Genomic DNA, 27,200 nt, shown 5'->3' with positions numbered 1-27,200 from the left:
GGTGAAGGTATGTACAGAACTCCAAGTTGCTGCTTCCAAAATGTCCTTGGTAGGTACTCCTCTGAGGTAGGCAGTTGAAGTGGCTGTTGCCCTGGTGGAGTGAGATCTAATGCTGTTAGGTACAGGTTTCCCATGGTGTGTATAGCAGAAGTGTATACAGTGTCCTATCCATTTTGAAATAGTCTGTTTTGAAATGGCTTTTCCCTGTGCTCCTGCAGCATATGCTACCGATAATTGCTCAGATTTTCTGAAAGCTTTCGTTTTGTCCAAGTAGAAGCGTAACTGCCTGTGTATGTCCAAAGAATGCAGTAGTCTCTCCCCTTTATTCTGTGGATTTGGATAAAAAGTTGGCAAGTGAATAGTTTGGTTTAGAGCTACACTTGATTCCACCTTTGGCATAAATGTAGAGTTAGTTCTTAAAGACCCCTGTCCTGGTGGAAAATGATGAAAGGTTCCACTGCCATTAGTGCCTGTAATTCTGAAATTCTTCGTGCTGATGTTACTGCCAGGAGCAGAGCAGTTTTTCAAGAGATATATTTTAAATCTGCTGTGTTAGCTGGCTCAAAAGGAGGTAACGTTAATTTTTCCAACACAAAGTTGAGGTCCCAAGTTGGAGTAGGTGCTCTACGGGGCGGTCTTATGTTTTTAGCCCCTCTGAGGTACTGTTTTAGCAAGGGATTAGAGAAAATTGTTGGATCCGTGTTGTAATGAGCAGAGATGGCAGAGGCGTGGATCTTGATGGATGAAAAGGAGAGGCCTTTGTCCAGCATCTCAGTTAAATATTGTAGTATCTGAGGAATATTTGGGACAAGAGGGTCAAGGCTGTGAGCCTGGTTCCAGGTACAGAATCTCTTCCATTTATCCGAATAGGCTTTCCTGGTACTAGGTCTTCTGGCCTCCAGAATGACACCCATAACAGCTTTGGAGAGAGGCATTTCTTGCTTGACTAAGGAATCTTCCATGCAGCCAGGTTTAAAGTCTTTAGCTGGCTGTGAAGTATCTGATTGTTGTGCTGAGTCAGAAGATGTGGGATTTGAGGCAAAATCCAGGGTGGTCCTTGTGCTAAGTTCTTTAAGATTGGGTACCAGTGCTGGCGTGGCCAGTTTGGGGCAATCAGGATCATCTTTGGCTCTTTTTGCCTGACTTTTACGAGTACCTTTGGAAGGAGAGGTAGTGGTGGGAAAGCATAAACTTGTAGGTTTTTCCAGCTGAATGAGAGGGCATCCACTTTCCATGCTTGGGAATGTTAAGTCCTCGTGCAGAATTTCTGTAGCTGGCAGTAAATTGGGGATGCAAACAGATCTATGTCCGGGCTCCACCATTTTTGTGTTATTCTGAATATTTGTGGATCCAATTTCCATTCGTGGGGATCCATGATGTTTCTGCTTAAGTTGTCTGCCAGTGTGTTTTTCTCTCCTGGCAGGAATTGTGCTTGCAGATGAACTTGATAGGTTAGAGCTGTGTTCCACAAGGTCATGGCTTGTCTGCAGAGGGGATAAGAGTGGGTGCCCCCTTGCTTGTTTATGTACCACATAACTGTGGTGTTGTCTGTCTCCTGGATGCAGAAGGTCCTTGAAAGCTATAATGGCATTTTGTACAGCTAGCATCTCTTTTTGATTGATGTGAAGATGCCTTTGTTCTGCGGGCCACTTGCCCTGAATACATTTTCCTGCCATGTGTGCTCCCCAGGCGTAATCCAATGCATCTGTTGTCAGTGTTTGCCTGGCTGTGGGATGAGTAAAAGGCTGTCCCTTGTTGAGGTGACAAGCTTGAGCCCACCATCGAAACTCCTGTTGAAGGCAAGGAATTAGTGGTATAACTGTTTCCAAACTTTGACAGTGTTGAGACCAAACACTCTTTAGGTACCACTGTAGTTTCCTCATATGCAGTCTGGCATATGGAATTATTAGTATGCAAGATGCCATGTAACCCAAGGCCTGCAGAATTTTTCTTGCAGGAAGTTGGGTTCTTGTTGCCATCAATTGAAAATATTGAGTCAGTTGTCCTTGCTTGTCTGGCGTGAGATAAGCCATCTGGGCCATTGTATTCACGCTGGCACCCAGGAATATTATCTCTTGTGAGGGCACTAGTTTTGATTTCTTTTCGTTTACTGTGTACCCTAGGCAACTTAATAACTTTTTTTCAAATGCCAGATGCTTTAGAAGAATGTCCTTGCTCTCTGCTTGAATCAGGCAGTCGTCCAGGTACGGATAAATTTGAATTCCTTTCTGTCTGCAAAATGCAATTACTGGTGCCAGGCAGTTTGTGAAGACCCTGGGCACAGTAGATAAGCCAAAGGGCAGTGCAGAGAATTGGTAGTGCATTGAACCAGCTATGAATCTGTGGTATCTTCTGCAGTTTTGTCTGATAGGGACATGCAGGTATGCCTCCTTGAGGTCCAAGGTTACGAGCCAAGCTTTCTTGCCCAGCATGGGAAGAAGCTGCTGTAGTGTCAACATTTTGAATTTCGGAACATCCAGGTAAGTGTTTAGAGAAGAAAGATCCAGAATGGGCCTCCAGGCTTTGTCCTTTCTGGGAACCAGAAAGAGTCTTGAGTAAAATCCTTGTCCTTGCTCCTGTGGTGGTACCTTTTGAATAGCTCTCATGTCCATGAGTGCTGTAATTTGTTTTTGAGCCTCTGCCCATTGATTTGGTGACAGATTTGGCATTCCTTTTAACCTTGGCAGAGTGTGAAAGTGGGACCTGTAACCTTGAGATACAATGTTGAGAACCCATTTGTCTTTGGTGATCATATGCCAATTGTGATAGAAAAGTGTTTTCCTCCCAAGGGGGCTGCCAAGAGAGAGCTGTTTGGCAGTTGTAGTGGGAAGTCATTGGGGCTGTTTTTTATATGGTTGGGGCCTGTCTTCCCCTTCTTTCTGGCCTGATGCACCCCATTGTCGAGGCCTGTAAGGACCTTGTGGTTGACCTCTATCCCTTGGACATCTGTATCTGCCCCTTTGAGGTCTGTCTGTAACTGGAAAGGACCAATTCTTTGTTGGCCAATTTCTGCTAAATCAAGGAGGCTGAACCTGTAAGAAATCCTCCACCGTTTGCATAGATTTTGCCTTATCCTCCATTTTCTTTAATACCTCTTCTGCCTTAACTCCAAATAACACATCCTGCTGCAAAGGTGCATCCAATAGTTTTGCTTTAACATGATCTGGTAACGTATGTTCTTTTAACCAAGCATGTCTTCTAATGACAGAACCTGTAACTGCTGCTCTACAGGAGGCCTCTAAAGAATCAAAACCACATTGCAAAATATGTTTTCCCACTTGTTCAGATGCATGCAATAAATCCTGCATTTCCTTAAAATTAGGAGGATCTGAATCTGGAAGCATTTTTTGTTTCAACTGAGACATCAAAAATTGTTGATATTTTAGCATGTGAAGCTGGCAATTTAAGGCCCTCATTGCTAAAGTTGCAGACGTATATACTTTCTTCCCCCATCTGTCTAATGCTCTGGAATCTCTGTCAGAGGGGACTGGATTCTTTGCTGATGAGGCCTTAACCCCTTTGGATTCCTGAGAAATAGTTTCAGAGTCAGCAGCAGGTCTTTTATAAAGAAATTTGTTGTGAGTCAGGGACTCTGTAGTATCTGTCAGGCTTAACTGGGGCTGGAGGTAAAGAATCAGGATTTAAGCTGGATACAGTATACACATCATCCACAATATCTAACACTGGCGGAATAGCAAGGGGTCTGTGTTGAGGTAATAAAAGGAAGTCTTTTCTTGGATTATGAGTAATCCTGGCCTTCCCAATGGAAATGCTCCCTCATGGTATGTAAGGTTTCCCCAAAGGAGTAGTCCTCAGGCAGAGAGGCTGATGGAATTGATTCCTCAGCATCAGAATCCTCATAAGGGGGTAAAGAGTATCCTGGGTCTGAGGATGAATCTGAAGAGATGGATACCTGGTCGGATGAGTCATAGTCTGCATCCTGTCTAGGCCTTTTATCAAGAGGGGGATGGGACCCCCTGATCAGAGTGATTAGGTCTCCGGCCATTTTGAGCATTTGTTTCTTAGGCATGGAGGCCTGTCCTGGAGAATGCTGTATTTGTTTCTTTGTTTTTAAAGGAGGTTTAGACTTAGCAGAAGATTTAATGCTTAACTGAGTAGGTCTGAAAACACCCTCTGAAGCTGCGGGTTTGTTCAGCTACTCCGGATCCCTCTGAAGGGTTAGTTTCGGTAGGCTGGAAATCTTGTACATCCAAAGGACAACCATCTCCACGTGGGAGTCAGAGGTGGCCTGTGGTTCTAAAGATGCGGTCGTCAGGGGCTGCGAAGGCACCTCACTGAAAACCGGAGAACCGGCGACTGACCTAGAAGAGGCTTCGTCGTCAGTTTTGGGCCTCGGATGCCTATCCTTGTCTTTGCACTTTTTATGTATCCCGGTCGTCGGAAGTTCCGACGGCATGGTGTAATTGAATTTTCTGCCAAAATAATGTCGGGCAAAATCAAACCATTTAATAGTGCGCTTGTTAAACCTAGCACAAAACCGACAACCAGTGACATCGTGGTCTGGGCCTAGGCATGGGATACAATAAGAATGGAAATCCTTATGAGGTATTTGCTTTCCACAACTAATACAGTTATTAACTTTTACTGACATCGGTCTGAGGCAAGAAAAAGTTTCCCCAACGGGGTACTTAGCTTTGTAGAAGACTTCGGTTCTGGATTCGGAATGAAAATCTCAGGAGTCGGCCAACAGGCACTTGAGAACTGCTTTTGCTTCGGGCACCACGCGGCAAGAAAGACTGAAGAAAATGGCGTTGGATGCATCTTATATACCCCTGTCACACTGACGTCATGGAGGAGGCGACAGCAACCAATGCCGGACCAAGACTTTGGAACTTAGGCCGACTGGGGAACCACCTGATGGCAGGATAACCGAAGTGTAATGACCGCAGCAGTGTAACACGATGAACATCAGCGGCCCTACAGGAGACCTCTAGGGAATCAAAACCACATTGCAAAGTATGCTTTCCCACTTGTTCAGCTGCATGCAACAAATCCTGCATTTCTTTGTTTTCTGCACATTCTGAATTTGTCAACATTTTCTGTTTAAGCAGTGACATAAGATATTGCTGATATTTAAGCATATGAAACTGGCAATTTAAAGCTCTTACAGCCAAGGTAGCAGAAGTATAAATCTTTTTCCCCCATCTGTCCAGGGCCCTAGAATCCCTATCAGAGGGGATAGGGTTTTTTGCAGTGGACGCCTTGACCCCTTTGGGATCCTGGGAGATAGTTTCTGGGTCAGCAGCAGGGTTTTTATAAAGAAATTTATGTGAATTAGGAACCCTGTAGTATCTGTCTGGCTTAACAGGAGCTGGTGGTAAAGAGTCAGGAGACAGACCGGACTCTAAAAATACATCATCTACAATGTCTAAAACAGGAGGAATAGCAAGGGGCCTGTGCTGCTGTAATAAAAGGAAGTCTCTGAGCCTTTTCTTGGATTCTGAGTAATCTTGGCTCTCCAAATGGAAATGCTCCCTCATAGTATGCAGGGTCTCCCCAAAAGAATAATCCTCAGGAGGAGAGGCTGAAGGGATAGATTCTTCAGCATCAGAATCCTCATAGGGAGGGAGAGAATATCCCTGTTCAGAAGAGGAATCAGAGGAAATGGAAACCTGATCTGAAGATTCATATTCTATCTCTTGCCTAGGCCTCTTATCAGGAGGGGGATGGGAACCCCTGATCAAAGTAATTAGGTCTTCGGCCATTTTAAGCATATGTTTTTTTAGGCATGGTGGCCTGTCCAGGAGAATGCTGTACTTGTTTCTTTGTCTTTAGAGCTGTTTTAGTCTTTGACTCTGAAGCTGAACTTGATTTCACATATAACTGTGTAGGCCTGAAAATACCCTCAGAAGCCGATGCCTACTCAGCGGCTCCAGACCCATCTGAGGGAATAGTTTCCGAGTGTCCAATACCTTGAGTTTCCAGCGGCCTAGTCAGCTCCATGTGGGAGTCGGAATCGGCTTGTGGCTCTGAGGTTGCGGGCGTTAGGGGCTGCGAAAGCGCCTCACTGAGAACCGGCGATAGGCTTAGCGGAAGCCTCGTTGTCGGTTTTGGATTTCAGATGGCTGTCCTTTTCTTTTTCTTTGCGTTTTTTATAAACTCCGGTAGTCGGCAACGTCGTGGTCAGGGCCTAGGCAAGGAATACAGTAAGAATGAAAATCTTTATGAGGTATTTGCTTCCCACAAGAAATACAATTATTAACTTTTTCTGGCATCGGTCTGGAGCAAGAAAAAAGTTTCCCCAATGGGGTACTTAGCTTTAATGAAGACTTTGGATCTGAAATTCGAATTTGAAAATCTCAGGAGTCGGCCGACTGGCACTTGCGAACTGCTTTTGCTTCGGGCACCACGCGGCAAGAAAGACTGAAGGAAATGGTGTCGGCTGCATCTTTTATATCCCTAGCACACTGATGTCAGGGAGGAGGCGACAGCAACCGACGCCGGACCTAGACTTTGGAACTCGGGCCGAGTGCGGGTAGCCTGTCAGCAGGATAACCCAATTGTAATGACTGCAACAGTGAAACACGATGAACATCTACCAGACTCGCCAGAACCTAAACCTTTAACCTAAAACTCCCACCCAGTTCCCAGCCCGACTCCTCAGTACCTTACCCTAAACCTCCACTCTCCCAACCCTAAAATCCCCAATCACTTCCCAGACCTAATGCTCCAACCATCCTCCATAAACCTAAACTCCCCTGATCATTCCCTAACCCTAAAACTCCACCCCCCCCCCCATTTAAACCTAAATCCCCCAACTGCTTACTAATTCTAAAACTCCATTCATGCTCCCTAGTCCTAAAGCCCTCCCAGTCCAACTCCCTAATCCTAAACCCCCCTCCTACCTCTCCAAATATATATTCGAGTTCAAGCATGAATAGCAGCCTACCCAAGCTGCAAGCCCCTTGAGTCACTGGATTCGAGGCAGTGGTTTTCAAGTGCTTGAGACTAAAGCATCTGTAGTAAGCCCTTATCATAAATGTGTGTGTTTATGTGTGTTTGTTTACAAATAAATATATAAATGTAATGTTTATCGGGGTCTGGGGGAATGAATCTCCCTACAAAACTGCATTAGAAGTCATCCGTTTCTATTTTGATGGTAACTGACATGCCACTTTTGAATGCCAGTAACATTATCACTGTATATTTGTCAAAGAGGTATATATGTGTGTGCGTGTATAAACATACAATATACATGATACACACACACAAACACACACACAATATATATATATATATATATATACACACACACACACACACACACACACACACACACATACATGTATGAATATGTATATACATATATACACACCCACACACTAGGGTGTGAGAGAGGCAGAGCAGACTTGATCCAAGCTCAAACTCGAGTACATGCTCCAGCTCAGATTCTGACAAGCTTTTTCCGTTCTGTTTTTTTTTTTTCTTGACCAGACCAAATATGTCTAGTCAAATCAGATAAGTACTGTGGTTAGCTGAAAGTGCACTAGGAGCAGTACCAGAGAAGCAACAAAGCACACCAGCAGAGTTGGTGATCTGCTCATTTTTTAATGGATTACATGCTCCTTCATGCCTCTCAACCATCCCTAGTTCTGTGAAACGTCCCTGATTTTGTCTCATATATTCCCCATCCCTCATTTTTCTATTTTCTGGTACATCCTTAAGAATTACAGTTAGAAACCTATTTAGTTCAGAGTATAGAGAGAAATGGTGGTGTTACTTCCGATACCTTGTTGATATTTTTATTTTATGGAAAGAGGGACCACAAGATTTGTTTCTGGAATTTTTAAACAATACTTCATCCTTTTTTAAATTCACTGGAACACATTTGAATATTAGTACAGACTACTTAGACGTGACTTTATTTAAAGATGAGAAAATGGGGAGGGGTTGCGTCAAAGATTTTCAAAATAGAGACATTCTCCAACAGTTATCCTGACTTTCGGAGGTGTCACCCATTTCACATTAAAAGGAATATTGTGAAGGGACAAATGGTCCATGCGGCCAGGATGTGCTCAGATTTTTCGATTTTAAAGAAAGAAATTGAGAAAATCGGTTGATGTTCTCCGCGAGGAGTTACCCCATAGATTTGATTCAGGAGGTTTCCATGGAAATTTCATACGGATGGGGTACAAGATATAAACCTCAGTTGGGGAATATATTAGAAAGGACCCCTGAAACACAGGTGACAAATTTGGGTAAAGATTTCATCAACAGTATGGTGCTCCCCTATAGTGGTGATTTTAGGGAAGTTAAGGGGATATTTTTCAGTAACTGGGTGATATTTAAAGCACATCCAGAGTTGTCTGCTAACTAGGAGAATGGCCACATTTTGTTTTTTAAGACAGGGAAGAATTTTAAATTCTTATTTAAACATCCTATCCCTCCAGTCACTTTGATTAGTAAGGGAACGACCAAATGTGTTAATTGCCACCAATGCCCATACGTATTAGAAGTTCCAACCTTGAATTTTCATAATTTTCCATTTAGAATCTTTTTAAGAAATGGTAATTGTGTGACTAAAGGTGTGATTTACATCGCAGTATGTGACCAGTGTCAGTTTTTCTATGTAGGGAAAACTGAGAGACAACTGAGGAGGAGGATGTATGAGTACCAATATGCAACTTTAAAGGGGATTATAAACAATGCACTCTGCAAACATACTTTGACTTGCATTGATTTTCAGAAATTCAAGTTCGGTATTTTGGAAATTGTCCCTAAGGATAGTAGGGGAGGTTGGTGGGAGTTGCAAATTGAGAGACATGAAGTCTTTTGGCAATTAAAACTAAATGCAACTGTACCACCTGGTCTGAATGAACAGATTTCTGTAGTCCCTATTTTAAAAACTAGAGCATTAGATTTATAAAGTTTATATTTTGATAATGTATGATGATTGTACAGTGTATCTACCTTTAAGTATTTTGAAAAGGTTTTACTTTGTTTTTAACTGATATTTAATTTTGTAGTCACATGATTTCTTTATGTGTATTTATTTGTTATGAATTGTTGGATTTGTTCTGAAGAAGTCCCACTTTCAGGGAAGAAAGCACTTAACCTGTGTGGAATTAAAAGCTTTCAAAGTTTTATACATGGTTGCAACAGCTTGATTTTTTTTGTTTTGGACCTGTTTGGACAGCTTGCCGTAATCCAAGTATTTTTGTTACATTTTTGAGGATGGTTATCATTACATGATAGATAAATAGATATTTGTATTTCAGACTTCATATCCTTCAGAAACTGTAGTCTAATGTCTCATTCCAGCAGCTTTCTATGTATATCAGAGCAAAACTTAAACCCTGTCCCTGACTTATTTTGGGCATTTTCCCCCATTCCCTTGTGGCTTTATCCCTGCTTATTGAGATAAATGGTTAAGAGTGGCTATTGTTCACCCTCACCACAAGCTAACATCAGTGGTAGAGAGAAGGTAGGTATACTTTACGTGGACTCATGCTGTATGTGAAAACACGGGGCATTTATAGGAACACCACTCAATGATCATTGACATATACACAATTACTATATTTCGTTTTCTTCACAGTCAGGCAAGTGAAGCATACACAGAAAGTGGCTACCTATTTCTGGAAGAAAGGTAAGTGAGCTTTGTGCAAAAGTAAATGATCATCAAGAAGCTAGTTTCTTATATGCAAAAGTATGCAATCATAAATTTGGGTAAATATTCAGAGGTCAGTGCAGCTATTTTAGTCTCCTCTTACGAGCTCCAGTTTGGCTGCTAGCGAGCACTAAAAGTCAAACCAGACCCTTAGCTCATCTCTGACTTTGCTCTTTTTCAAAACTCTCAGGCTTGCCTACATGTCTGTCTCACTCTGTGTACACATACAAATACACACATATTTGTAGGTATCGATAGTTTTTTTGCATCTGATCATGGTGGGGGGGGGGGTGTATGTGAACCCACACACACACACACACACACACACACACACATATATATATATATATATATATACATATATATACATATATATATATATATATATATATATATATATATATAAGTTTACTATCAAAATAGCGAATGACGGAACAAATTCTGTCCATTCGCATGAATTACAACACGGAAAAATGCAGAGGAAGAAAGGCAGTATGTCGATTTTTAATGCAGATTATTCGAGTTCAGCATTATTCGACATATGCCTTCCCCTGCATCTTTCAGAACAGCAACGGATATTGTAGTTTTTAGCAGTACATACGCACTGCACAACACAGAAGTGCCTGTTTTTGCAGGGGGGCAAGCCCCCACACATCCCCAGTAAATTCTATATTTCATCTCAGAGATTGCACTACACTGGGGAAAAGGGTAAATTTCCCCATCCGCATTGCACTGTGATCTCTAGTCCTAAGGTCGACCACATAAGTGCAAATGCACTGTGCATTCGCTGAACCTGGGACTCGAACATATGTAGAGTGCCAACGCAGAAGTCAACCAACTGTTATTCGACATTCCATATTCGCCAAACCTACACTCATGATTTTGATAGTAAACCATAATATATATGTATACATATATATATATATATACATACATATATACAAACACACTTATGTATTTTTTTGTTTGTTTTTTGTTTTTGCAGTAAAAGGCATGCTTCATATTAAAATACCTTCAATTCAGTGGGAAAAAAAAGAGTTGACTACATTTTCTATTTTCTGACGGCTCATCTACCCATTTCAGTACCCATCTTAAAATTTCTCTTCTTTCTTTGTTGAAGACCAATACAAGTGGCTCCATGCTGGGCAAAGGGTCACAATCAAGAAATATATTAGCAAGTGTAACATTTTCAAGGAAGGTCCAGACACTGCAGTAAAATAGTAGATGCTCAGGCCATTATGTATGATGTAAAATAAAATTGGTGAAAAGAGGTACTAGGCAGTGTTGTTTTATAGTGCTTCTGGTTATTGTGTTACTTAATCAGCTTCAGTTCACTTTTAAGGTTTCATTCCTCATTCTCTAGGTATATATATATATATATATATATATATATATATATATATATATATATATATATTTTTTTTTTTTTAATGAAGGTAAAGTCCTCTCAGCTTAAAGTAAAAGAGAAAGAATCTTACTACAAGGTATTCAAGCCCTGGGACTGGTGCCCAAGAGTGGCATTCAAGCATTCTCTGCTTGGTTAACCAAGGAAGTGGAATATCTTGATTAGTAGCATCATAGCCTTACTTTTTTCCTTTCCTTTTCAATTCTTCTTAAAGGATTTTGTGCATACATGAGCACATTTATTGACTACAATTAATAACAGATATATATTATTTTTTTTAATTAATAATCTTATTCGTTAACTTAGCAAGGCCAACTTAGCCAAGAACAAGGCCCCTTATTCAGCAGCGGCCAAGGGAGAACAGCTTCAAAAAACAGCTGAAGAATTGCTTATAACAAAAATATTCGAACGTGACAATCAAACATCCAATGTGTATACTAAACATATATGCATATCACAACATTCTTCCCTATCTCACTTGTCTGCCTGGCATTTAAATATCTTGCAAAGGCAGAAGTCATTATGTTGATACTCTGCTTAAAAGGTTTGACAAACCCTGACCTACTATTTACAAACAATAACACACATCCATAAGCTTCTACACAAGTGAAAGAAACAGAGTCTGAAGCTTTGATGTACTAATTTGACTTTCTGCAGTCATTCTGAATTTAACAAATTTAAGTTGCACTACTAACCAAAGTAAAATATAAAGGGTGTGTGTAAATATATATATATATATATATATATATATATATATATATATATATATATATATATACATACACACACACACACATATGTATATATGTATATAGAAACACACACACACACACACACACACACACACACACACACACACACACTGAGAGAAAGACATATACACATATATATATATATAATTTACACTTTATTGACCAGGTTAATCCCACTAGGCCAATGGCCTCTCTTCACGGGGAAACACAAGGTGGTATTCCATTCTGACTAGGGGAAATTTGACTAGGGCAATGGGGAACTTCCTCTACTCTTTTTTCGATGTGTCATGGGATCTTTTACATCCTTCTCATCTTCCCCCAACTCAGGCAAATGAGGTCTCAATCTCAGTTTAATATCTCATGTAAAGGGCAGCACCCCCCCCTCACCTATGCCACTATGCAGTCTCGGGGAGAAATCAATCTAATTATCTTGTGTGGGAACAGAATCCACACAGCCTTGTGATCATCTAGCACTAAAGGCAAGTGTGCCACCTGAAAAAAAAACAACTACCTATTATGGGAATAGAACACACAGTCTTCTTTTCTTCCAGCACCAAAGGTGTGTGTGCTACCTCTTATAAACATAGCTAGCTGGATAAATATATGCACAGATACATGTAGATTCCCATGTATTAGACGGATAAAAAAGTGCCACTTTGACAGATAAGTAGTGAATTGTTTTAATGTTACCCATAAAAATCTAGACGTTACAAAGTGTAAATGCACAAGTCATCATGAAATGCTAAAAGCACTAATGTCAAAGAAGTGCAGGAGCAACACACAAACCAGTTTCTGCATCAGCTACAACTGCTTCCTTCTTACTATCAGAAAGTTGCTACGAATCAGCACACTCAGAGCAATTAACTACCAAATCTAAACTTATCAGTGTAACGCTGAAAAATTAACTGCAATTGATACATTTCTTCACCAGAGTAGTTTCATGATTTTGACCTTATCCAGGACAGGATTTGCTGTTTACATAAATAAAGATGACTAATTATAATATATACCTGCAAAAAAAAAATGGTGGACAGTGAACCGCATGAAGGATATTGCTTGCCTCCCAGGCAATGCTATCACACTGACTTTTCAGCTTTGCTTTCAACTCTGAAAACACATCACCTCTTGAAAGAAATACTGCTTTAGTCAAGTGTGGTTCATCTTTCATACCGAGTGTATGTGTATGTTTGTACATGTATATGGAAGTTATTATAGCTATTTCGGTATATATATCCGAGTGGCTACAGATACAAAGACAGAGATAGTGCAGTAAAAATATACAACCTAAGCAATTAACTGGCTGTACCTTTTACTGCTATCAAATTTACATTACTCAATAACATGGCATTTGTTATACTTGTAAATATTTAAAAAAAAACATAGCCAGGAATGAAAATAACATAATTTTTTCTTTTAAGAATGAATAATTTTTAGGTTGCATAAGGATACAATCTGGAATAAATGCATATAACCATCATATGATTAGACACAGTTAATGACTACAATTCTTTTTCAAAACCAAACAATTAATATACAACTAGTTTAAATTCAGATTAAAACAATGTTGTTAAGTGTGAACTCTACAGTACATCATAAAATCTACTGTATGGTTCAGACAATGGTTAAACTTTGTTTTCCACTGAAGTTGCACAATAGCAGCCAGCAAAAAATGTGCATCTGTGCTATTCTAAAACAAATATTAGGTTTGTTACTCACTAGTGTATGTTAACCTTTTTACCTGCTGAAGAAGTCAATTTCTATAGAAATTCTGTGAGGCAAAACGGAGTTTACAAAAGCATGAATTTATATTTAGCTTCATAAGTTCTCCATGGAATTAAAGCAGACAAGAAAAGAACAAAATGTGCTGCTAGAAGCTGTATCTGCTGACTCTGTGTGTGTGTGTGTGTGTGTGTGTGTGTGTGTGTGTGTGTGTGTGTGTGTGTGTGTGTGTGTGTGTGTGTATACGCTGCATGTTGCTGAGGGTGGATGACATCTCGTACAGGTTTTGCAAAGCATGTTGTTCAGGCAGTTTATTGCACAATATAAAGGTTTTGAGCTTCTTTTGAGTTTCATCCTGTCTTCCAGGGCTTGATTTTCTCAACCTCTATTTGCATAATATGCAGCTCTGATCAAGTCACTTAACCAAATGGTGTTCGACGGCTGCCCCTGAAAACAAGCTTTTGCCCAACGGGTTTACTGGGTTAACAAAAGAATAAAAAAACATTAAAGCTGCACAAGGATTTGCTGCTGAATGTGCAGTTTAAATTTCATGATATAAAATACTAATTTTGACAATTAACCATTAATGAAATACCCAACCCATATCAGCTTCAGCCAACTAATCAAAATGACTGCAACAGTCTAGCATAAGAACTGACAAACTCTTCCTGCTGCGAATCTCATCTGAATGCACAACACCTTGACAATACAGTTTGACAATATACAGGGAACTCTTAGCTCTTAATCTTCCATATACAAAATGTGGAAAACCTACTAGCACCATACCAAGAACTTCAACTAGGAACTCACAGGATGTCTAAAATGTGTTATAATTATAAAAAAAGCTCTTTTAATGAGTTGATATAATTCAGTACTATTTACCATAGATATCAATTAAAAAAATCTTAACATTGAATATGTGACAGACCATTTTGATGCGAACTGTGAGGAGCATGGACTTAAGACTCAAATTGAATAACATTCCTCATAATGATGTACACTTGAGAGGTAACTATTTCCTTTGTGGCCTCAATATGATGCTTCCAAAGGGAAAATAAATTGATCATCCAATATCAAGAAAGAACATGAATACATTCAAAATATAGACTGTGACTATAAAAAATATCAAGTGAAAAATCTCTGTCAGAACACTAACTGCCTGGCTACTAACTGCTATGTTTACAAAGTATTACTTCAAATAGACCTTTACAGCACCAAAAGGCTTACCATGATAGTCCTTGTACAGCGGACTGGTTTCAAGCTTAGAGCCAACAAATGATTCAAGGCCAACTACTGTGTCTGACAGCAGCATTATACGTGCCATAACCACCTTGTTCTGTAAAACAGATAAAGAAAAAGATTGTAGATTTGATATTGAAAACATAATTAACATTTGGAGTATAAATCTTGAGGGTCTTCCATATTAATTTAAATAAGACCACTTTTATAAATGTAAGAGCCGAGCAAAAACGGAGCAGAAGTTCAAGTCATACTGAAGCCAAATGTTAAGAAAGCTGGACCATGCTACTAACAACATAAGTAAGAAATTTATCTCTAGTAACACACATCGTGCTCATGGGATTGGCTAACTACTTGTCAATCTATCGAATAAAGTGCAGTTGACTAAATAAACTTAGCATAACAGCAGATGTTCAAATGATCACTGCTGCAGTAGAAGTAGCTACATAGGTTATAACAGCTGGGCAGCTTCAAAAGCTTAAGGGCACTTTCCATGCACCCAGACCATTGATAGCTTGAGTAGAGCTGCAAAAAATCAATGGTCTGATCACCAATCTCAGAGCTTTCAGGCCAACAGATAGAGGGAAGCTACAGCCCTGAAAAAGGATAACACTAGGTAAATAAAAATGAACGTCCACACCCTGGCAACAAACAACATACAAAAATAGGGGGAATGGAGGGAGAGAGCAGCTATAGCAGCAGTGATCATTCAAACTTCTACTGTTATTGTAAGTTAACTTACAGAACTGCACTAATTTTCTTCATTTGATTACTGTGCAGTAGTCTTAGCTATAAGGGTACACTACTATATAGCTTATAAGACCTGGAAGAAGGAAGGGTGAGGGTCCAGGAGCACCTGGGGAACAGTCCTAGCAAAGCCTGCTTGAGACCTGGAAAAGTCATCTAGTCTGTAGTCCTTTGTAAAAGTATGCAGAAGGGACAAAGCTGCAATCTCTACAATACTTCTAGAGTCCAACCCTTTCCAAAAATCCACTGATGAAGTCAAGGGCCTAGTAGAATATGCCTTGACCCTATCTGAAACTGACGTGATATGGTGGGAGTAACAAAAAAGAAAGCACAGGACAACCATTTGAAAAGAGTCAGCTTCAACACAGGTTGCCCTTTTTTCTTACCTTCACATGAAATTAACTGATCAGAATTTCAGAAGTTTTTAGTTCTATCAATGTAGTATCAAAGTTGTTTGTAGAATCCAGAGAATAAATAATCTCTTTTTCCTCGTTTTAGGTTTTGGAAAGAAGACAGGGAGAAAGATACTTTGTCTCAAAGTAAACTTGGATATCACTAAGCATAAATGAATGATTAGTTTTCAAAGAAACTATCTTTGTGAAAAGTTAGAGAAGATTGACTCATTTATTTATTTTATTTTGAATTTGTTAACAGGAGACGAGCACTGATCTCACTGGATCTATTTCAGTTTCAGCGCAGGGTAAACAGAACAGATACATGACATTACACACAAAGTGAAAGACAAAATACAATATATGGATGTATTATATACAATGTGAATATCACAGTTGGCTTCAGGGTATAAAAACAATAGATACACAACATTATATACAGACTGACTGACATAGCACAATATCTACATGCATTGTATATATAGTGGATATCTGAGTCAGCATGTTGAAATAATCACGAAGGAAAGTAAGAGTCAGAGCAAGCTATGTAGAAGGATGTAGGGTAGGAAGGGATTACAGTATATGGCCACAGAGGGAGTCAGCAGTTGCATCTTCTTGGCGTCTTGTAATGTGCTTTTAGTCCTGATTGGAAAATGGGGTATAAGAGGAATGATCGTTAAGAAAAAAGGGAATGATTCCTACAGTTTGTGAAAAAGGACTGAGAAAGCATGGTCTGTGCAATGAAGCCTAGTTTGGGGGGTTTGGTGGAGAAAACTAGAGTGGTTAAAATTTCTAAGGATGTATGTTAACATGTCTCTTAATAGTCTGGGATGGGGAGAAATGGGCCTCATTCTTGATAAGTTTAAGCAGCTGAAAGGAAAGTATAAAGTCAGTACATTGTTTCACAGATAGTTTTTTCAATGGGTTTGCAGTGGTGTTCATTTCTTGGAGGGAGAGAAAGAGAGAGAAAATGAGAGTGATGAATCTGCAAATTGCATTTCAGATGGTTTGAACGGTGGAGACATTTCTTTTAGAGGGTGCAGCTGCACCAGATACCTTTAATGGTGACATTTATACAGGATCTGGAAAGAAAAAACTGAGATCCAATTAGCCCAGAATAGGAGAGAGTTGACTTTTTGCATCTGTAATCCAATGGAAATTTAGGAACAGGTTCAACCAAATCCCTAGGCATTTGAATGAAGTGACATTTTCAATAGCGTTTTCAGATAATCGAGGATTCGTAGAGGTCTTAAGACAGAAGTGAACTTTTGCCTAGTACCAAAAAGCATTGTTTTTATTTTAGAGGAGTTACACAATAATTGTTTATCACTGAGTTCAAGAGGAAAGAGAATGGTTGGTGTGGAAAAGAACTATGTCATCAGCATAAATTAGGAGAGGAAGATGGGGCAAGTCAAAAATTAGTTTGTTAATGTAGATAGAAAACAGCAGAGGTGCCAGAATAAATCTTTGGAGAATGCCTTTCTGCAGAGGGACTGATCGAGAGGTTAATAATTTAAATTTTCTAACAAGTGGTGGTTAGAGTGGTAGTTTCTTTTCACAGCTAAGTACTAAGCTAGCTACCCTTGTGGGCCATTTTAAGCCTAACCAATTTCCCTTTCAAAGGTGAGAACCAAACTCTGAACCTTGTGTCTGTGATATAAATACTTTAACCACTATACCAACCCCAAACCAGGGCAGTGTATCATCAGTAATGCCTGTTTCAGTGAAATGGTCTAGGAGTATTGAGAGAGAGAGACAAAATCAAGGGCTATGCTAAGGTAAATAAAAATGGTTCCTTTAATTAAGTCTTTGTCCATTTCAAGGAGAATGTTTTCACAGAGCGCCAAGGTAGCTGTGGCTATACTGTGACCGTAGCAAAAGCTATGCTGTTTTTGAGAGAGAAGGTGGTATTAGTTGCTGTAGTGTATGAATTGTAAGTAAAGCAATTTTTCTAGAATATTTCCTAGGGTAGAGTGGACAGAAATGGGCTAGAAGTCTTGGGGATTTAAGGGGTTGGATTTCTTTGGGAGAGGTTTTACAATGGCAGTTTTTCATATAGTAGGCTTATTATTATGTGAAATACACAGGTTGTAGATGCGCTTCAATGAGGTTTTGATGTTGTCTTTGCAGTGACAGATGCATTGTAGAGACTATCAAGTTTAATCTGTTTGAGTAGTGGTTGGATGTCCTTGGATGTTAAAAATTCTGAAGTTGAATGAATGGATGTATGGGGGAAGGTTTGATTTTTACGTTTAAACAGCTGGGAGGAAAGTAGAAAGTTAGTGGGAGTGGTACAGGCAGTTTGAAATTAGCTGGAGTAAGGGATGGGAAGGTTGCTGAAATGAGAAAGGAAATCAGAGGCAGTAAAGTTGAGAGGATGTGGAATTCAAAGGGAAGGTTATTCCATCCAGTAAAATGGCTGACATCTTTCAAGAAGTTTTTGGGTGATTTTATTAGTGAAGTTTGGTGTGATTTCATAAGGTAACTTTTATGATGGAGGATTTCTTGCTTGCTTGACAAAGTTGACTAAGCTGGGTGTAGCATTGTCTATATATGGTAGCAGGAAGGGCTTTCCAAGAACACTATGCCTTGTTTCCGAGTTGTTAAAGACTTTTAAGCTCATAGCTTAACCAGTTATTAGTTTCTGGTTTGTACAGTCTTTGGAGTACTGGAAAGTAGGAATTTTGTAGGTCAGCCACTACAGAGGTGAGTAGTTCTCCAGCAGTGTTACGGTCAATTGAATATAAGATTGGTTGGAGAGGGTATATTTATGTTTGTTAATGTTAGGTTGTGATCTATTAAAAAAATATGATATTTGGAGGCATATTTACATATGACTGATGGATGGAATAATGGACAAGGCAGTAGTCACTGAAAGAGGCTGGATGATGATGTTTAACATAAGAGAAGAGAAGCTCATGAGCGCTTGCAACTCAAACTCTTCTTGCAGAAGTTAGAGCAATCAGAAAATTTGTTTTCCATGACTTCAAATCAGCCTGATGAGCTTGATCAAATGGAGCACATTTTAATTCTTCCAAAACAACAACAAAAAAAAAGATCCCATGGAGAGGCCACCTGTTTTTCTAGAGTGTGAGTATGCAGAATCTCTTTCATAAACATGTGGATACAGAAATGCACAGAAAAGAGGGGAATCAACGAGCAGACATGCTGAAATGACCAAAAAATGAACCTTGATAAAAAAGTAAGAAAGGCCAGAGGATAACTCACAAATACTGTAGAACTGGAGAAATACTAGCCTTAAAATGGTCTTGGTTCTTATTTTGGCACAATTTAGAAAATCTCATCCATTTACTACTATATGATTTCTTAGTAGCAGGCATCTTTGCCTCTAATACCTGCTGCACATCCTCAGAAAAAAAGGTGCCTAAAATGTATTAAAACTTTATTATCCGGGTAGTTAATTGAAGTTGTTTCAAGTTGGAATGCATCAAATAACCTACCTTGTTTGAGTAGTTCCAGTTTTGAGGTAGCTTGTACTAACTTGCCCTTGGCCATTTCCAAAAGAAGGGAGAACCATTACTGCCTGGGCCAGGAGTCAGTCACCACAATGATCTATGAGGAGTCCTTCTGAATCTTCCGAATGACCCATGGATCTCAGTGGAAAGGCATACAAGAATATCCCCATCAATGGAAATGAGAAAGCATCCATTTTCCGGGCCTGCTTGCAAGGAAACCTGAAGCAAAACTTTGCCATTTATTTATTTAATTTATCAATTTTGAATAGAGGCAAAATGATATATTTGAGGTGTTCTTCACAGTTGATCAAATCATAGAAGACACCCTGATCCCAATTTCTATTTATGAGGGTCTGTCCTGGTCCAGCTTAGTTGGTCTGCCACAATGTTTTGCTTTCCAGGAATGTAAGATGCCTGAAGATTGAGGTTGTATTGAACTACTATATCCCAGGCTACCATAGCTAATCTGTACAGATGGTAAGTTATAACCCCCTGTCTATGTACCAACAACATTGTGGTGTTGTCTGTAATGCTCTGGGGATCTCAGATGATTGCAAGAGTTGACTGCATTTATGACTGGCAACATTTCTTTTATATTTCAGTGTTTTGACCTTTTTTGTTCCAATGACTCTGCACTTTTATCCCCACAGGCACAGCTCCTTAATAAATGTCTGAGGCAATCTGTGCTGGAGCTGGAAGTGGAAATGGGAGACATGGATTCAGATACACCTGGTCTCTCCAACAAAGCAATTCCCTTTTTACAAATCCTAAAACTGGAATCTGAAATGTCAAGGTGTGTTGATTTGGAGACCACACAAATTTCAGGTACTACTGAATCTCTCACGTGGAGTCTGGCTAGAGAAATCATGAATATCAATGATGCCATGAATCCTAGCATTCTGAGAAATTCCTTTGAAGAAGTCCTGAGCTGAGTGGAAAAACTCGGGAATAAATTTTGATGTAGCTCTACTTTTTCCTTTAGAAGAGAAGAAGCTCTTTGAATAGAGGTATCTGGGAAGCATCCCAGGAAAACAATCATGTGGGAAGGAGTGAAACAAGACACTTGAAAGTTCTCCTGGAAACTCAGACTGTGAATATCATATCTTACCCAAATGAGATATTCCTGACACTTTGAAAAGACTCTGCGAAAATAAGCAAGTCACCTAAATAAGGAAAATGTGAACACCTTGCGGCCTACAATAGGTTATCACTGGAGCTAGACACTTTGTGAACACCCTTGGCACAGTGGATAACCCAAAGGTAATGTAGAGAACTGCTAGCGTAATTCAGACACAGACACAGACACAGACACACACACACACACACACACACACACACACACACACACACACACACACACACACACACACACACACGCACAAAAAACCCCACAAACATTTGAAATCTGAGGCTACAGCAATATGATAAGCATCATTTGAATTTAGAATTACTGAAAGGCTGAAAGAGGGAATAACTGGACACAGGTTGTGAAGGGATATCATTTTGAAGTTTAGGATCATCACAAAGAAAGGAAAAATCTTCTCTGTGAGGCTTATTTCTTTAGTACCAGAAATATTCTTGAGTTAAATCCTTTACCTATAATAAAAAAAGGGAAATGAGAACTGGCTGTATCACTCTCTGAATGACAGGAAAAAGCAAGGAGGTTTGAGCTGGCAGACATGAAGGAATCCCCTGAAAAGGAGGGACTGTGATTAGCATCTGTACCCCAAGTGGATCACCCACAGAACCCATTTGTCTGATATTATCTGATGCCAAAGAGAGAAATGGAGAGCCACATTTTGGGGGAGATTTAAAAGCTTGCCAGGGTTGAGGGGGAGAGCTCATTTGAAAACAGTCATTCAGATTTGCTGGACTGTCTCCTTCATTTTGGAGCCTCCTTGCTACATTTTGTTTGAATGCCTGCTTGCTAGACATTTGCTCGGTCTGTTTGTTTTGTTTTTATAAAAAAGATCCAAAGGTAGGTGTGAAGCCTTTAACACATTTTGAGAAGAAAGACTGTAAAATCTGAGTCATCTCTTGAATCAGTTCTTCCTCTCATCACACTTTTCCAAGTTCTCATTTGAAGATGGTCCAAAAACAACCTCCCTATCAATAGAAGAATTCATAATTTCAGCTTTTACATCCTTGGGTAAATTTTGAGAATGTAACCATGAAACCTTCTCATAACAGATTCAGTAGCTATTATCCTGGAAGAGACACCAGCTGAGTCATAAGCACATTTCAAAGAATGTTTGGTTACTTGATACACAGAAGCAATAAGCATATTCAGAGAACATATTTCCTCAAAGAAGGAACAGTGGCTATAATGTTTCTCACATTCTCAAATGAAGTAAGCAAAAACTTTAACATGTCATCTTGCTAATTACGAATTCTAAAAAATAAGTATGACATAGGTATACACTTTCCCCCATATATATCAAAGCCTTTCTCATCCTTATCAGACTGGGAGGGATTAGCATTTACCAAACACTGAGATGCAGGAGGAATTGCCAATAAAATCACTGTAGGGACACATCTGGGATTAGAAAAAAAAATTATACAGCAAATAACTAGAGAAGGAAAGGCAACAGAATGGAATGAGGCCAAGAAGACATTTGGACCGCAGGCTAGAGACTGCCTTTCTTATCAGGTACTGAAAACAGAGTATTGGGAAAAAGAAGTGGATACATGAATCCAAAGTGAAAAATCTGCTTTTGTAGACTTTGTAGTTGAATCTAGAACAGCAGCTGCTGTTAAAAGGGGATAATTAGTAGGGCATACAAAATAGTGCACAATAGCTGTACCAAAAAATCAGAATAGGTTAGACAGATTAGATAAGCAATTTCAAGGAAACAATGGAAGGACATATTTATGGTTCCTAAAATATGCAAAGTCTAAAAGATTTAGGAATTTTGCTTGGAAGTGTTTGCACAGGTATTTTTATACCTTAAGCAGGCTCCAAAGAATTACAGATGGCAAATGTTGGACGTGTGATGGGACAGAAAAATTCCTGTCAAAAACATTGGGTGAGCAAATGGACATAGCTAAGGAAATTACTTTTTTTTAGCTGGGATACAAGATCTGAGTTTCCTAGTCATAGTAAGGCCTTGCTAAGTTTAATTCTGGTGGTTGCCAAAATAGCAGTTATTAGAAAATGGAAATCAAAGTCTAATCCAACTGTATTTGAAGTACTGAATATTGTGTGAGAGAAAAAAAGAAACAGAAGTAGGATTTTTAGAAAGGGGTAGCAGCAAATTACATAGAAAAAATGAAACTGTGGGAACAATACATGCAGAATAATGTTTTGAAGGAGAGGGCGTGATATTTAAGGGAAGGCAAGAATTGAGCAATTTATGTAATTTTGGATTGATGATAGTTATACAAAAAATTAATGTATACTGTTTGTAGCTAGAAATATGTTAATATGGTTTGTTTTCTTTTATATAAATGTATGTTTACTTATGTCTAAAATAACTCAGTAAATGTTTTTAAAAAATGTTGTCTAATTTCCACAGGACAGACCACCACTGAAGAAATCTTCCCTTCAGAATATCTCAACATGTCTTTCTATAGTTTAATACTGCTTGTACAATTTTATTACATATTGTATTTTAATAAACTAAAAGCTTTATATAAAACATTTTAACATTGCAATTGTAACAAATAAATACTAAGGCCACAAAAATGCAAAGAAAGGAAAAAATAAAACTTGTAAGATTCAGGAATATTTACAATCTGCCTTCTTGGGGTAGAAGGTTGGCTGTCAGGCATGTTACAAGCTGTAATAAAAAACATTCTCCAAAGTTGGAAGGACAAAAGGAAAAGGAGTAAGTTCAGGAAACTCCAGTTGTAATAAATCATATTTTTTTAAAGATATTGGAATGTCATTATGTTCCCACTAAAATAACTGGTTCATACTAGATATAATTTTATGAAAAGAAAAGTCTTCCAAGGGACAGTCAGAAGAATACTCTCCTCAGAATCAATTACCTTAGGATAGCAAAAAACAGACGTTATCTCACAATCATTTATGCTGCTCATCGCCCTAGCAATTTTTAGAAAATAAAGAATTCTTTTTTTCTTTTACCAGTATATCCAGAATGAGAAGGGATAAGATCCTGTAAAAAGCCCTAAGCCAAGTTCATCAAACCATCCCTGTCTAAAGTAACAGACAGAAGATAAATGTTTAACTTTCTGCTTCTCTTTAACAGGGATTTCCATAGAAATAGACAGACCTCTGTTAGAATCATCACCCCGGGGAACAGTCACTTCAGTCCAGCTAGGCAGAGAAGCACCCCCTGCTCCTTCCTCCAAGACTAACAAGAGTGGTTTTCCCATGCCCTCTAAGGACACTCCAACAGCCGCAGGGAAAATGTCTAACCCCCAAATCCATGGTGGCTGAAGGGATTACACCAAAGGAAACCAAAGAAGAACAGTGGTCTGAGGAACCGGAAATTACCCCCAGCAGAGTCAACCATATGTAGCCGAGGCAAATTAGTAGCCCTCTGAAGCAGCAAAGGATGTTTGGAAATAATGTTCTTTTTTGGCCAGAGGAAAGAACAACCAAGGAACTGGTAAGCTGTTCCATGGTAAAGCCAAGAAGGAAGACTGAAGTCCAAACACAACTGACAGTACTAGTCAGTAAAAGGTAAGTATCAAAAACAGTGTTTTCACCACACAAAACACAATGACAAGCACAGCACAGACTTACTCCAGCCCCTTAACACAGTTTAATAAAATCTTCCTACAAAAAACTAGAATATACATTACTTTTAACAAGATTTACATTAAATGAAAAACTAGAACCACAGCTGTCCAACTGACTGAAAAGTCACAACAGTCCAAAAAAAGTAAAATTCCTAGCATAATACAAACAATTAAACAGGAAAAAAAAAGTATTATTTCAGTCATGAAATAAATTGTGGAAAGTTTTTTCCCCCAAAGGGAAGTTATATACCCAGCAATGGAGAAATGCTAGCCAACTACTGATCATTTTAAGCCCATAGGAGGACTGCTCATTCAGTGGCAGGAATGCACTAAAGGGCTTGGCACCCAGATTATTCATTTTATACAGCTCTGCCTGAGCTGTGCCTGTGGAAGGTGCCCTTAAGCTTTAAAAGCTGGCTGTTACATCCTATGCACATATTGATATGGCTACTGCAGCAGTGATTAAATGATGAACATCTTCAGTGAAGGCAAAATTTAATTAGTTTAATTTCCACATAAAAAAATATACAATTATAGGAATAATTTAACAGTATGCACCACTTACTTGTTTAAATTAAAAGGAATACACATTTTCTGCAAGTTGCATCTTGCACAATACTGTTTATTGGTGGGAATAGCCCAATAAATCCAAGAACAAGACAGGGGTTAAGGAGAGTACTAGCCTACCCCATTAAAAATGTTATTATGGAAAATAAGTTTGCAGCTGGTGATTCCAGATATGCTTACGTTGGGCAAAGTACAGTTGTGTAAGAACTTACCATAACAGATGATGTCCTACTGATCACTGCTGCAGTATTCTAAACTGTTGGGTTATCCTGCCATACAACCTGGATGAACAGCCAGGATACCAAAGCCAAAATCTTCCACAGAGCCATATGCCCAACGTATGACCTAAGCCCAGAGGTGTAAAGGTGTATAAACAGATATACAAGCACAAAGCCTCAGACTATATCCAAGTCAGGAAGCCTGTTGACACCTGAAGAAAGAGTAATTGGTCAGTTACGAGGGGAGAAGGCAGAAAATGGCTTTCTCTTGGACCATGAAAAAATATATTGCTCTTCTCCTTTAAGCTTCTATTTTGCAAGGGGCAAGTCCCCTACAACTCCCAGACTTATATATACCAACTCCAAGATCTCCATACCTCACAGAAAAGGGAATATTCCAGCAAATGGTAATCTTGGACTTGGTATATGCAAGTCTGCTTTTTTGACCATTCAGTCTCCGTATTTCAGGACTCTCACTAGCAGGTCCCAATATTTCAAATAGTTATTGGGGAAACCATACAACCCCACCTAATCTGTAATAATACACTGGCTCAGCCTTTGTTTAGGAAAAGCACTGGTGCTCAAATCAGTACAAAGCAGACTGTGAGATTTTAAAACCTATTTTATAAGTCACAGAAAAGTCACAGGGGCATCATAGAACTGCCTGGCAATTTAGCTCAGAAGGCTAAAAATCTGACTTATTAATGAGCTGTTTCCTGTCCAAATGTACAGGGTTTAAATCCTTCTACCTTTGTCTACTGTGTGACCTTGAGCAAGTCAGTTAACTAGGCAGTGTTTGGTTAATGGTCTGCTGGACTGCATACCTAGTAGCTACTTACAAACACAAAAAAGGGAATGGTAAAACAAAACAAACTATCGAAGGTAGAAAAAGCTGTTCTCTTGGGTCTCAATTTTTAAAGAAATTCGCCACTACTCTCTCATCATACCTACGTTAGACAAGAGTCTTGCATTTCCTAGTCTCTCTATTAGAAATGGCAAGCTTCGGAAATATGAATGATCAAACAATGAAATGCTGTTTAACCTTTGAAAGTAATTACAGAATTGGATGACTTGATTGGGTTTTGTAACTAATACTATGGGGCTGTTCCACTTAGTTTTAAATTCCACTATTATCCTCATTATAAGCATCTTTTCTATTTACTTTTGCATTTCTCATCTATGTGATTAAGTTTTAGTGAACCCTTTCTCCTGGACTAGTCTCAATATACTAACAGTACAGAAAAATACATCCTTGTTCCTTAACAGAAACCCCCTCCTTTTGCAGCTTTGATATAGTATCACCTTAACTGTCATTACCAAATTCATTAATCTCTGCTGTTATGCTAGCAAGGGAAGTTTGTAATTCCATCCACAGTTGCAAAACGTTGATATGGTGATCTGTTCTGGTGTTTTCTTAACTGTTTATCTAATTCGGTTGTTTACCTCATTTGTTTCATTCTATTACTTCCAACGGACCCTAAAAATTAGCCAACAACTTTTTCATTGTTGAAAGAACTCATTCTATGTGTTTTTGCACTAAAGGCATTCCCACCTTCAATCTGTCTTACAAGCTGGTATAACACTATAATATGCTTTTAAATGGGTTTTCTCAAGCTTCTCTGGTATTATCAAGTAGTCCCTAAACAGGCCTGTGATAATAACGCAAAAGTACTGAATTCATTTAAGGCTTTTGGCACTTATTTAATGGTAAACAAGAAGTAAGATAAAAGGAATGAGAGGGAAGAGTCATAAATAGCATACATGTAGGCGGTAAATGAATGATTAGACCAGTTAGCAACAAAATCGCTTATTCAGTAAATGGCATTAAGCAATATAGTACAGGCTTTTGGCACAAAACAAGTCGGATTACAATGTTGCATGCATCATACTACACATTATTTTTGTATTCATCTTACTTTTATCCTATCAATGTCTTAAAACTCCAGGGCATGAAGCAATATCCTGGCTATAAATGTAACACAGGTTTTATATATTGTGATGGCTTCAGGGATATTTAGATGCATAACCCAAAATACATTAAATTTCCTTTATGAAGGTTAGCAATGACCCATGAAGTGCACTGCAATGCATTCAAATGGCACCTCTATGACAGACAACAGAATGAAAATATGTTTACAAGCTGGCTGAATGATTTATTTCATTATTCTGGAAGAGTAAAACTGCTGGTATCCATGCTTTAGTCATTTCCATTCCTAGATGTCCCCCAGCATATGGCTAATCTCATCACTAGACTTCAAAAATGTAATGGCACCAGTAACTGAAATATTACTTCATTTCTATCCTTATTTACTTTGTGTAACAAGTTGTTTTGTAACTCTTAAGGATA

At 38.9% G+C, this 27,200-nt stretch overlaps 1 protein-coding gene across 3 annotated transcripts in view; it reads right to left on the bottom strand.

Moving 5' to 3' along the window:
* ELP4 (elongator acetyltransferase complex subunit 4) overlaps positions 1 to 27,200 on the bottom strand; it is a 2,241,348-nt gene that overhangs the window by 740,970 nt on the left and 1,473,178 nt on the right. For all 3 annotated transcript variants that reach the window (XM_044058959.1, XM_044058962.1, XM_044058960.1), the window contains one exon: positions 14,735 to 14,843. In XM_044058959.1, the coding sequence (XP_043914894.1) occupies positions 14,735 to 14,843 (109 nt within the window). The remainder of the gene's footprint in view (positions 1 to 14,734; positions 14,844 to 27,200) is intronic.

Source organism: Protopterus annectens, chromosome 17.part0 (assembly GCF_019279795.1).
Source record: "Protopterus annectens isolate FY-2018-M chromosome 17.part0, PAN1.0, whole genome shotgun sequence".
Classification (NCBI taxonomy): Eukaryota; Metazoa; Chordata; order Ceratodontiformes; family Protopteridae; genus Protopterus; species Protopterus annectens.
Note: the sequence above shows the minus strand (reverse complement) of the source record. Positions and strands in the feature narration are given on the sequence as shown.